Source organism: Peromyscus californicus, unplaced genomic scaffold (genome assembly GCF_007827085.1).
Source record: "Peromyscus californicus insignis strain IS unplaced genomic scaffold, ASM782708v3 Scaffold_11__1_contigs__length_118956290, whole genome shotgun sequence".
Lineage (NCBI taxonomy): Eukaryota > Metazoa > Chordata > Mammalia > Rodentia > Cricetidae > Peromyscus > Peromyscus californicus.
Window position 1 is genome coordinate 48,450,827 of NW_026294402.1, and position 13,271 is coordinate 48,464,097.

General features: G+C 43.7%; 1 protein-coding gene across 2 annotated transcripts in view; it reads right to left on the minus strand.

Moving 5' to 3' along the window:
- Elmod1 (ELMO domain containing 1) overlaps nt 1-13,271 on the minus strand; it is a 60,301-nt gene that overhangs the window by 36,339 nt on the left and 10,691 nt on the right. For both annotated transcript variants that reach the window (XM_052760512.1, XM_052760521.1), the window contains exon 2: nt 2,046-2,147. In XM_052760512.1, the coding sequence (XP_052616472.1) occupies nt 2,046-2,062 (17 nt within the window). In that variant the 5' untranslated portion in view covers nt 2,063-2,147. The remainder of the gene's footprint in view (nt 1-2,045; nt 2,148-13,271) is intronic.

The following is a 13,271-nucleotide window of genomic DNA, read 5'->3' on the forward strand; positions in this document are numbered from 1 at the left end:
GTGAAGTCTTGGGATTCTTCAGAGTCTCTGGCAAGAAGATCCTTTCCAGATGCACTCCCTCAATCTTGGACCTTCCAGAATCATAAGCTAAATAAACCCTTTCTTATAAATTGCCTGGATCGAGGCAGTTAGGAAGAAAAGGACTAAGCTGATGTCACATATTTTAAATGTGAGTTAAAATTCATCCTTTCTTATGATCTGGATTCCTCAAAGTTCATTTAGTTTCTTCTGGTCTAGGCATAGAGTATTTCATTCCAGAACATTTCAGAAGTTTACAGATTAATCTGTCTGTGGCCTTTTAAATAATGCTGGAATTCTCAGTCAGCTCCTCATTCGACATAATGTGGAATCAGGAATCAATACTTGATTCATTCAGGCTGTGTTTATGTGACCTTCTTTTTGGTTGAAATGAAAGGATTTCCAAAGTTGCCCAACAGCTATGAGAATGGACTGTTTGGGGAATAAACAGTAATATAACCTAACAGTTTGTAAATCTCTTCATCTCTACCTGTTCACATTCCATATATATTAATATGAAATGAACTGAAACAATATAACAGTTAAAAGTATTAAAACAAAATCTAAAACAAAAAATCAATAATCAACTAAGAATGGGTAATGAATCTCCTTTTGTTATTTCAAAATAATCAATGGAAACTCTGTGTGTGTGTGTGTGTGTGTGTGTGTGTGTGTGTGTGTGTGTGTGTGCTTTGTGCATGTGTGTGTTTGGGCTCAAGTTTTTCTGAAACACATTAAGACACTGTAGAAAAAGTTCATCAATACAGGCTTGACACAAACCTCACTATCACATCACATAACCCCTGTGACAGAGGAAGCTCCTGAATGCTAAGCTTAATATCACATGGAAGCTTCCTGTTAGCATGAGTCTACAGCTAAAGGATCCACATTTGTGTTCAGGAGATAGTCACAAATACCAGTTTTCCTTGTTTGTATAAATAGGTGGGCTAATAACCATAGCAACCAAAAACATATCGGGTCAAATAAACGCATTAGTGATATTTCAAGTACTATTTTTTCACATAGCTGAGACAAACAGGTTAGTGTTTTTGTTCAACACAAACTCTGACATCTGGAAATGGTTTAATTGTGGTCTCCAGACAGTTTTCATAATCACCCAGTAGTCACCACTGACCATACCAAAGCACAGTGGATCCCTCACTCCCCTACCTAGGCCTCCAGAAACAACGATGGAAACAAAACCCGAGGGGTGGAGAGCGCCTTAGACTGCCCCCGACAGAGCCAAATAATTTCTTCAAAGAAGCAAGCCCACCTACAACTTGCTTAGAGGGTGACCAGAGTAGGACAAGGAATGTGTCACAGACAGAGGTCATTATCTCGAGGGAAAGAAGATCACGTTGGAAAACGTGTTGACTTTTCTAACACTCATACTAACTTTATTTGTCATATTTTAGTATGTTCAATATATTTCATGAATAGAAAAACCGATGGTAATTAGTAATCTTGGAGTTAGTCATGAGGTCCAGCCAATGGTTTCCGAGCAGCAGGACTGTCCAGAGAACCTATCACAGATACCCTGCAGGTCAGTGTGGGAGCTGCCACTAGACATTGCAGAGACATCACTGGACAGCAGGAACAAGCCAAAAGCAACTGTGAGCAGGGAGAGGCACTGGTGTGCACTGGTGTGTCAGTCAAGCCCCACATTTAAAATCCTTTATCTCAGAACAATGATTTTACACAAACTACATTAATTGATCCCTTAATAGCTGATTCATAGTTCTCAACTTTCAGGTGGCTGCATATCATTCTTAGGGACCCAAGTCTCCAAGGTTGTGAAGAGCATTCATGTGCTTGGGCTCAGGCTCTCCTGTCATCTCCAAGTGCTCTCTCAACACCAAAGTGTGGACAGGGTAAGAGAGGTGCCTCACGCACAGGTTACCCTCATTCAAAACACAAATCCAACGACCCTGTCTCGGGACCACTGAGGAGCAGAGGAAACAGCTTACTAACTGGCAAGGGAGTTTCTCCACTTGAGAGGGCTCACCCAGGGAGCCTCGGTCACTTACCTCAGGAAGTGCTTCATTGTGCTGCTGTGGATTCTCCAGATGCGATGCCAACTGTCTTCAAGCAACTGCTTCCAAATTTTCTTTTGCCAAAGTAAATGTGGGCTACAGGAGAAAAATCGGAGTTACCAGGATTTCCAAAAGCCATCTGCTTTGCTGGAGTAAGACAACATGCTCCATGCCCAGCACACCATCCCTAGGGCCACCCACAAAGGGGATTCAAGGGCTGGAGATGAAAGCCTCAGCCTTTTTCCATTTGAAGTCACTTGCTGGAGATGGCCTTATGAGCTTCAATAATAAGCCTTTTCTCCTTTTTCCTACATTTTGAGGAACAATACATATAAGAAAAATAAAATAAAGAACCATAAAAATTACTATCATGGTTTCCGGATATCCCATGGCCTCCGGCCTGGCAGCCTCAGCCTTCCAAAAGCACAGTTCAGAAAGAACTGGAGGGAACTGATATTATTGCTAAGCTCAGAATCAGTACAACTAGTATATGCTAAAAGAAGATTTTGAATAGTTGTTTAACAGTCAGGAACTCCAAACAAATAAATGATGTGCCGAGTGCCAAGTTCAAGTTTTTGTTTTTTGTCCCCCCCACCCCCACCACAATGAATAGAGTGGTAACAGTTCACATTACACAGCTCTTTGCAGTTCAAGCTTCTCTAAGGCTCAGGGAGTGGATACCGTAGAGGAGGGAGTAGAAAGAATGTAAGAGCAGAAGACAGGGTGAAGGACTGTGAAACGCCATCTTCTGGACATGACGTGGCCATGACAGTCACAGATGGACGCACAGCAGGTGTGGTCACATGCACTTGACCTGTGCAGGACTGGTCCCAATAGACACCCTAGTTAAAGTCAGTGGGTAACGAAATAAGATAGGAAGCCATGAATGTGAGAAAGGGATTCAGAGGGAGGAAATGGGCTGACAGGGGAGAAAGAGAGTGAGTGTGAAAATAATTAGAATGCACTATAGGCATGTATAAAATTGTCAAACAGCCAATTTAATCTTTAAAAGTTTCAAAAATGTTTGCTTTCACAAAGCCTACAACGTCTAGCACATCTTCTGTGGTGGTTTGAAAGAAAATGCCCCCCAAAGGGAGTGACACTATTAGGAGATGTGACCTTGTGGGAGTAGGTGTGGTCTTGTTGGAGGAAGCGTGTCACTGTGGAGGTGGGCTTTGAGGTCTCATATATGCTCAAGCCATGCCCAGTGAGTCAGTTCACTTCCTGTTGCCTTTGAATCGAGACGGAAGGACTCTCAGCTCCAGCACCATGTCTGCCCGCATGCTGCCCTGCTTCCCACTATGATGAAAATGGACTAAACCTCTGAACTGTGAGCAGGCCACCCCAACTTAAATGTTTTCCTTTATTTATAAGAGTTGCCATGGTCATGATGTCTCTTCACAGCAATAGAAACCCTAATTAAGACAATCCTCTCTCTTCTGGGAAGGATGACACATGGGGCAGCCTATGGAGAACCAAGGATGGGTGAGATGGATGAGACAGACTTGGCTGCAAATAACATCAGAGAGAAGATGCCCCTGAAGGAGGGGCAAGCGGGAAGCCCAGCTTCAGGAGGGGTGAGTGCCGCAGTGGAGGAAAGAGTCTCAGCCCAAAAGTCAGGGACGCAGCACAATTAAAGTCCAGTCTTCACCTTAACATGTATTTGCTTCTGCAAGTACTCTCTACAGGGTAGGGCCTACATGTTTGAAAAAGAAAATCTATGCATGGAGACTGTGGTTGATCGCTTCTGCCAAGATAGAGAGGAGAGAAATGACCTTTAACTTTTTAAGTGTTTGTCTCATAAACTATGTCTGAAGCAAAATTAAAATACTTGTTCAATTTGGATGGTTGGACTACTACATCATTCTTTGCACATATGTGGCTTCTAAATGAATCAAATCTTTAATTGAATTATGTAGTGCCTTGAGAGGTCTTACGGTTTCTCACTACTCACCTTTGAAAGGAGCCAGGGAGTCTTGGAGAAATGTTCAATCTAAGACTGGGACATAATGAGAAACATCATGTTGTACCAGAAAGTGACATGTTTAAGACAAACAAAATAAACAACAGATAAACATGGAAAGAGCCCCCAATGGCCAAAGAAGGACCAATCTGGGTAACAAAACAAAACAGTATTGAATTAGAAGGTCCAAGGTTCTGTATCAGTACTCTATCAGTACTGGATGACTGAATCAGTAAACACAAGGAGGAGGCTACACACCTATTACCTCTTAAAGGAAGGCTAGATCTAGTGTCTTCCTGAATATAGTGTGGAAAGACAGAGAAAGGAGGAAGTCATACAGAGAAACTTGACAAGCACAGGTCAGGGGCTAAAGGCAAATGCCACTAGTGAGAAGTGGCACGGATAGCACAGAGCCACATGTAAATGATACTTGTTCCCGTGGTTCCCCTCAATGCTATCACCCCAGTGCAACCAGGAGAGAAACATCAGACAAACCCCAGAGGGAGGACACACCATAGAATACATAACTGGACTTCTCAAAACGCTTAAGGTAATTAGACATAAGGAAAGTCCCATGAAGTATGGAAGTCAAGAGGCGTGTGCCTAAGGAGATTGGTCCATTAAAGGAGGTGTCCTAGGCAGGGTCCTGAAGCAGAAAAGGGATATGAGGTAAAAGCTAAGGACATGTGACGAGTGAACAGTCCTGAGTGTCCTAGCTCAGTGGGTGAAGGCACTGGCTGTGCATGGTGACCTGAACTCAGTTACCTGAACCCATGATGGAAGGAGAGAACAAACCCCTGGAAGCTGTCCTTTGACCTCCACACACATGTGGGTGACATGTGCATGCTTGCATTTACACACACACACACACACACACACACACACACACACACACAAATCATGCACACACACACACACACATATCATGCACATACCCACAGAGTAATAATAATAAAATAAAACTGAAAATACTTACAAAATATTATTTAAGAGAGAAAATATGGACTTGGGTTAATAATGAGATACCAACACATATCTGTTAGCTGTGGCAAGTATATTGCATCAATGCAAGATATTAACACTGGAAACTGGGTGGTAGTATAAAGGAACTATCTGCACTGCTTTTGCGACGACTCTGTAAACAAATACCATTCTAAACTTGTGTGTTTAGGGAGCTGTAATGCTTCTTATGCCTTAGACACAGAGTTAGGCAGTAAGGATACAGGATGAATTAGAGGGGCATGGCTGCATTCTTCAGACCTAACAATCTTGAGTGACAGGCTGACACAGGAAAGCAGATAGGTACCTAGGCACAGAACTACAAGGGGAAATGTCTCCTGAGACACCAAGTAAGAGAGACGACCAGCTTAAATGTAGGAGGTAGGGGGCTCCCCAAAGAGCACACGCAGCACCTCAGAAGTGAAAGAAAGCACAATGTGTCTAGAGAGGATGTTCCTGTGACGGAAGGCGGCCCTCAGTGAGAAGGCAGCAGGAGGTGGAAAGGTGAATAAGGTCGTATCAGAAGGCTTTGAAGCATCTCACATGAGCAGTGAGAACTACTGCAAGTTTTCAAGTTGGTATGTAACACAGCTTAATTATTGGTTAAAAAAATACTCCAGGGACTGGAGAGATGGCTTGTGATTAAGAGTGTTGGCTACTCTTCCAGAGGACCTGGATTTGATTCCCAGCACTCACATGGTGGCTCGGAACCATCTGTAACTCCAATTCTAGGGGAGCTGATGCACTCATCTGGCTTCTGTGTACATGAGGCATGCAAATGGTGCACAGACATGCATGCATGTAGACCATTCATACACATAAAATCACAGTGAAATTTAAAACATACTCTGATTGTAGTACAAAGAATGAGTTGTACTGGGGTGAAATTACAGGGGGCGAAACCATTTAGAAGCTTGCTGTGATGATCCTGACAGTGGTATAGGAAGGCAGTGGATGGAGATACAGCGTGAAGAATTTGAGAGATACTTAGCAGGTGGAGTTGGCAGGACTTTTGTGATCTGACCAGTTGTTGTTGCTGGGGTTGGTGAAGGAAAAGGAGGTGCCCAACACTGCTGTGGGATGTTCTGTATGGCAAATGTGTTGCTAATTAGTCAATAAATAAAACACTGATTGGCCATTGGCTAGGCAGGAAGTGTAGGCGGGACAAGGAGGAGAATAAAGCTGGGAAGTGGAAGGCTGAGTCAGGGAGACACTGCCAGCCGCCATGATGAGAAACAGCATGTGAAGATGCCGGTAAGCCACGAGCCATGTGGCAAGGTATAGATTAATAGAAATGGATTAATTTAAGTTGTAAGAACAGTTAGCAAGAAGCCTGCCATGGCCATACAGTTTGTAACCAATATAAGTCTCTGTGTTTACTTGGTCGGGTCTGAGCGGCTGTGGGACTGGCAGGTGAGAGAGATTTGTCCTGACTGTGGGCCAGGCAGGAAAACTCCAGCTACACAACACACGTCCCTGTTTGTGGATGGCAACTGGATAGAGAGTTCACTGAGATACAGAACTTTGGAGAATTGGACTTGGGAATCCAGGACATTCTAAGTTTTTAGGGCCAAGTGATGTCATGGAGACAGACGGATTTGAAGGTTAAGAGATCAGTCAAAATTCTAGATAAACACTTAGAATATAATTAGTACCACAGTCCAGGAGGAATTACTAAACAAGCCAGATATACAATCCATGTTCATAACAACTGTTCTTCATGAGGATGAAACTAAATTGGAGTTCTTATAAGACAGAGATGGTAAAGAATGAATTACAGCCAGGAATATGCTGTCAGACTTAACAATTTTGTCCTCAAGTAGTTCAATTTCAGGGGGCTATAACTTTGGTTTATCTAAAAAACAAACAAACAAAAAAACAACCTTTTATGTCCAGTTAGCAGAATAATAATAAGTTCTGCCCTGGGGACTACCTGTCTAGTCACAAATTCTTGGCTGGACACCAAGATGGGTGGTGAGGGGAGAGGGTTGGATCAGGGAGACATTGGGAGAGGGTGGATGCAATCAAAACACATTGTCTGCAATTCTCAGAGAACTAATAAAACTTTATAAGATAGGATGAAAATATATAGACTTCAACTCATAACAACACGGGAAAAATGAAATGATGCAACACTAACACTAAAGAAGAGCTAAACCTAAACCTTTCTGTGCTGACACCATAGTCCCTGAATTTACCCCGGGGAAGAAACTTCTCAAATGTGGATGCGGCCAGCACTGCACTGGACAGTGCAATGCAGTTTGGAACTATGAGGAAGACTTACTCTCCACGGGAAAAGTCGCCAGTGTGGTAGGGAGGGTACTGGTGGTCATGAGCGAAAGTTTTGGAGAGGAAGTTCATAGCTTGAATCTACAACTAGCCAGCTGATAGCTTTAGTCAAGCTGCTTAATCTGTGTAGGGTTCAGTGGGAGGGTAATTGTAGCTACTTTGTAAGGTAGTTCCAAGGACTGAATGGAGCAAAGCATGCAGATGCGTTGTATATATACTTACAGGTACAAAATGGGCACCCAGGACCTGAGCACCCATGGCGTTATTACTTTGCATTATTATCATATCTTCAACTAAAGTAAAAGATGATTTTGTCAAGGGTCACTTGAGAAATTGTTAAAATAAGTTCTGGTTTTGGTGACCTGCATTGACGAAATGATGGTGATACGAGAGAGAAGCAAATAGGTGAGGAGTGTTTATCAGACAGAATCAACTGGGTCCACTTATTGGTGGACAAAAGTGACGGAAACAATAGTCATCCGTTCTAGTCATCTGCCCTCCAAATAGGAGGAAAACACGACAATTAGATCTAATTTATGTACACACACCCCCACAAAAGAAACATCAACAATGGCCGGACGTAATGGGGCAGGATCGATGACGCTCTGAGCTGCTGTTGACAGCAAATATCCTTTGGTTGCTTTTCCGCAAGGGTGCCAAGTGCCACAGTCCTCCTTTGTGGCCAAATTAGCACTTTCTGGGTGTCTCCTCTTCGTCACCACTGTCACAACAGACATCGGTGCAACAGACATCTCGAGTGTCTGTGCACATTTGGCTACTAAGTTTAGTGATTAAATGTCAGTTCCCTGCTTGGTTATAGCTACTTCACTTGCTGACAAAGAAAAAGCTCACCAATTTTCTGGCTAGATATTATTGCCACTTCTTTCATGGGAAACATAAAGGAAAACATAGAAACATAAAAGCCATTCTGTGCACTATCCCTTACCCTGACTTTCCCTCTAGATGGAGGTTACTCAGGGGTGGACGCCAGAATTTTCTTTGTCTTCTGCATCCTTAATAGTGTTCCAAAACTTAAAGAAAAAGTTTTTCAAATGTGTGTGTGTGTGTGTGTGTGTGTGTGTGTGTGTGTGTGTGTGTGTGAGAGAGAGAGAGAGAGAGAGAGAGAGAGAGAGAGAGAGAGAGAGAGAGAGAGAGAGAGAGAGAGACCCATGTGCTTGCCTGAAGGCCAAAGGAGAATGCCAAATGTTCTGCTCTATGACTCTCTTACTTATTCCCTGGAAACAAGCCCCGGAAATCCTCCCATCTCTGCCCCGACCAATGTTGGAGCTACAGGTGCCTGCATCCCTGCCCAGCAAGAGCACAGCATGTGGGTACAAGGCATCTGGACTCTGGTCCTGATGCTGAGCAGCAAGCACTCCTATCCACTAAGCTGTCTACCCACCACCTACCCAGGATCCTAAACCGTATGATGCCTGGTATGTTGAACACTCACTGTTCCATTTGTCAGTGAATGCTGTCTTTTTCTTAGGAAAGTGCACTTTAAAAACATCAATCGATAATAACGCTAGTAAAACAAACTCTAAATGTCCCACCTGGAAGAAAAAAAATCATAGCTCTTACTTCCCTATAATAAAGAATACGATTAGAAACCAGGCTTGTTAAGCACGGTAGGGCATGGCAGTGATTTGTCTCCATGTGTACAGAGATGAACGGATCCAAAGGGGAAGATCAAATGATTGGGCTTGCTGATCAAACACCCCGAGAGGAGTCGGCACTTGGGTATGGGGCTGTGCTGTTATCTGCCTCTTCCCTCTTTTTCCAGCTGGGAGGGAAGGGATAGCGATGAGTGGTCCAAGACTTCTGAAAGGCTCCTCACTCCCGACATCAGGGGACTTGCCCTGCCTTCTTTGAGCACGAAGCTCCCGGAGGTTCTTTGTGAAGTACCACAGTGTAACCCCATCTCTTCCATCCAGCCCTTGAACACCCCAGGGAATGAGTTAGAGACTCCTGCACTAGAGGAAGCAAAGCTCCTTTCTTCAAAATCTTAATCTCTACGAGAGAGAGAGAGAGAGAGAGAGAGAGAGAGAGAGAGAGAGAGAGAGAGAGAGAGAGAGAGAAGCTACTTCCTGCACAGTCTTTAAAATTTAACTGACTGGATCCTCTAACAACCAAAATGCTTGTGGGCACGTGGTGCTTACACATGCATAAAAAGCAACCCACTGGGTTGGGGATTTAGCTCAGTTGGTAGAGCGCTTGCCTAGCAAGCACAAGGCCCTGGGTTCGATCCTCAGCTCAAAAAAAAAAAAAAAAAACAACCCACAAGGTGAGTGCTATTTCATTTTAACATCTGCCCAACTTGTGATTATCCCAGTATGTTTTTTAAAAAGTTGTACAGAGTACATTTAAAAATAAAGTTCTAATCCCAGCACTCAGGAGGCAGAGGCAGGCAGTCTCTGTGGGTTCGAGGCCAACCTGCTCTACAAAGTGAGTTCCAGGACAGCCAGGGCTGTTACACAAAGAAACCCTGTCTCAAAAAACCAAAACAAACAAACAAATAAGTAAATAATAAAAATAAAATTCAACCTGAAGAATTAAATCTCAGTTTAAGGTTTGGTGGGATTAATAACTGCTAATATTTGTATCCGCGCTACTAAGAGTTGGGCAACAGCCAGTGGGTTTTGTTTATATAAACTCAATCCTAGTCATTTCCTGAAGTGAATCATTAAGTGTGTCTCCTTTTTGGGGACACTGAGCTAGAGAGGTTAAGGGACCTTCCGAGGAAGGTCTATGGTTAGCACGAGGCAGAGTTGAGATTCAGGAGGCAGGGGCACTCGGCTCTCTTCTGTGCTCCCTCTAGAAGCCACTGGAACAAAAATTCCAGACAGACCTGGAAAAGAGAATGAAAACTCCATCTAACGGACACTGAAGTGCGAAGCGAGGAAGCCATCAAGGTGTGAGTCTGCACCTGTACCCCAAGCTTCATGGCATCCTTGGGGAGCTATCTGGGAGACCAACTGCCTTCCAGACACTACATCTTCTGACCTTATCTTATGATGCTTGTGGCCCTTCTAGAATGTAATGAAATCAGACTAGAGATGACATTCCTCAGTGGTTAAGCGCACTGGCTGCCCTTCCAGAGGACTGGCTTTGACTCCCAGCACCCACATGGTGCCTCAGCCTTACAACCATCTGTGGTGCCAGCCCTAGGGGACCCAACACCCTCTTTCTTATTTTGTTTTAATTTTAATTTTTTGAGACAGGGTTTCTTTGTGTAATAAACCTAGCTGTCCTGGAACTCACTTTGGAGACCAGACTGGCCTCGAACTCACAGAGATCCGCCTGCCTCTGCCTCCCGAGGGCTGGGATTAATGGTGTGCACCACCACTGCCTGGCCCAAGACCCTCTTCTGGCCTCCACAGGCACTGCACACATGTGGTGCACAGATACACATGCAGGTAAAACACCCCCCCCATAACAAAGTGAATACAAAATAAATCTTTAAAAAAGAAATAGATGTGTTTCTTTTTTACCCACCCCTTCCTCAGTGATGACATGTTTGCGTGGTAAAACGGAGGGAAAACATGAGTACTCTAGAAAAGGCTCACACTAGCAAATACCTGAAGCTGATGGAGTTTAAAGGTCAGATGAACTCAGCTCACATTAATTCTTTATTATGCTTTGCATGTATGCCCTATCTTCAGATGATTTCCAGTTCATTGGAAGAGAAAAATTCTACCCAAAATGAGCATGCCAGCAAGGAACACATCTGCACGGGACACAAACAAGGGCACAGATTGTGGGTAAAGGGGGTCGGGTAAAAACAACTTGCTGAACTGCCGGGCTCTGCCTGGGCAGAGCCACAAACCAAAGACAGGTGCTCTCACGGGTCCTTTCAGATCAAATGGGCTGTGCATCGGCCTTAGGTTGGGTGAGTAGATAGGTCTAAATTAGTGTGGTGGTTCCAAAGAAAATGGCCCCCAAAGGGAGTGGCACTATTAGGAGGCGTGGCTTTGTTGGAGGAAGTGTGTCACTGTGGGGGTGGGCTCTGAGGTTTTTTTTCTCAAGCTTCACTCAGTGTGACAGTCAGTTGACTTCCTGTTGCCTGCAAGATGTAGCACTCTCGGCTCCAGCACTGTGTCTACCTGGATGCCGCCATGCTCCCCTTCATGATCGTAATGGACAGAACCTCTGAAACTGTAAACTGTCACGTCCATTAAATGTTCTTTGTAAGAGTTGCTCTGGTCATGGTGTCTCTTCACAGCAATAAGAATCCTTAACTAAAGACAATTAGCAAATTCAGGTAATGTCTATATTTTCAGCCTGCTTCATATTTGAGCAAGTCCTGAGAAGTAACAAATCTATATAAAGAAAGATGAGAGACTTGTGTGTGGTGGCGCATGCTTTTAATCCCAGCACTCAGGAGGCAGAGGCAGGCAGATCTCTGTGAGTTCGAGGCCAGCCTGGTCTACAGAGTGAGTTCCAGGACAGCCAGGACTGTTACACAGAGAAACCCTGTCTCAAAAGACCAAAAACAAACAAAAAACAAAAAAAAAAAGATACGATGCAATAAAATATCAAATTGAATAAAAAAGACAGAAAATGGAAGGAATTAGTAAGGTGATGGAGGGATGAAATGGAATGGGGAAGAAAAGAAAAAAAATTCCTAAGGCTGTGAGCATTTGAAGTATGGATAAAATGTAATTTTGGGTTTAAGGTATTCACACGATGACAGAAAACTAGCAATATGAAAAATGACCAACCCGGAGAATGAAAAAGTCTTTGAAATTTTACAGTTACCGTTCACACATGCCACCCAGCATATCCTACTAGAGGTATAACGCTCACGGATAACCATCTCCCTGAGGCCACGATCCAGAGTCGCTCCTTCCTTCCTCCTTCCTCGGCAATTATCTTTAAAACCGACCCGCTGACATGCCCTAACATGACAGCCAGGAAGCCGTTTCCCTTCCTCAGACGTAAACACTCATCGGGGGTGATTTTGTGATTTACAGCAATGGCAGCAGTCCGTGTTCACCGCAGAAGCCAAGGCTGCCCATCAGTTTACTTCTGACCTGCTTCAAAAGCACATGGTTGTCTGCCTTTCCAGGCATTGAACGGTTGGCGAGCACAGTTGATGAGCTATGCCTCTGACCTTTAAAAGACTATGGAAATTTTAAAAAGTAACAGTCCATTTGACACAAAATGTCCTCAGTATTTTAGTTTTGAAAATCAAAATTCTAAATAAAAACCACTGTAAAAGACAGCAAAAATGTGGCCACAGTTTCTCACATTAAAAGTAAATGTGCTTTCCTGAGAAACACATATCTGGAGTGAATAAAGATGAGCTCTTAGGGACTGGAGTACCAAGTCTTACTATTCTGATGATTTAAGTAATGTGAAAGTATCACCCTGGTATAAATAAACCTTTTATTTTATGTATTTACTTTCTTACCTTTTTCTAGTTTTGTGTATTATGTGTATATGTGTGTATGGGTATGTGTGTGTCTGTATGTATGTATGTGTGGGTATATGTGTGTGTGTATGGGTATGTGTGCACATGTGTGGATGAGTGTGTGTGTGTCTGTATGTGTGTGTGTGGCTGAGTACTTGTGCCTCTGCGCGGCTGGAACGTGTGCATGTGTGTGGATAGGTGTATGTACATCAGTGCAGGTGGCCATGGAAGTCAGAGGCGTTCTCTATTGCTTGCTGCCTTATTTCTTGAGCTAGGGTTTCTCACTGAACCTAGATCTTACTGATTTGGCAAGGCTGGCCCCAGACGCCCTCTTATCTCATCCCTCCCTGCTCTGGGACTACAGGCACATGCCCCTGGCTTTTCACATGGGGATTCAGGCTCAGGCCCTCATGGTTGTGTGGTAGAGCACTTTACAGACTGAGCCATCTCCCCAGTTCCTTACTGAGCTTTTTACTCAGAATATGATAGTTTTTAATCAATGACATCCTAGGTTCAGTGAAATATAGATGGGCTGACCAGGAACAGAATGGTGATT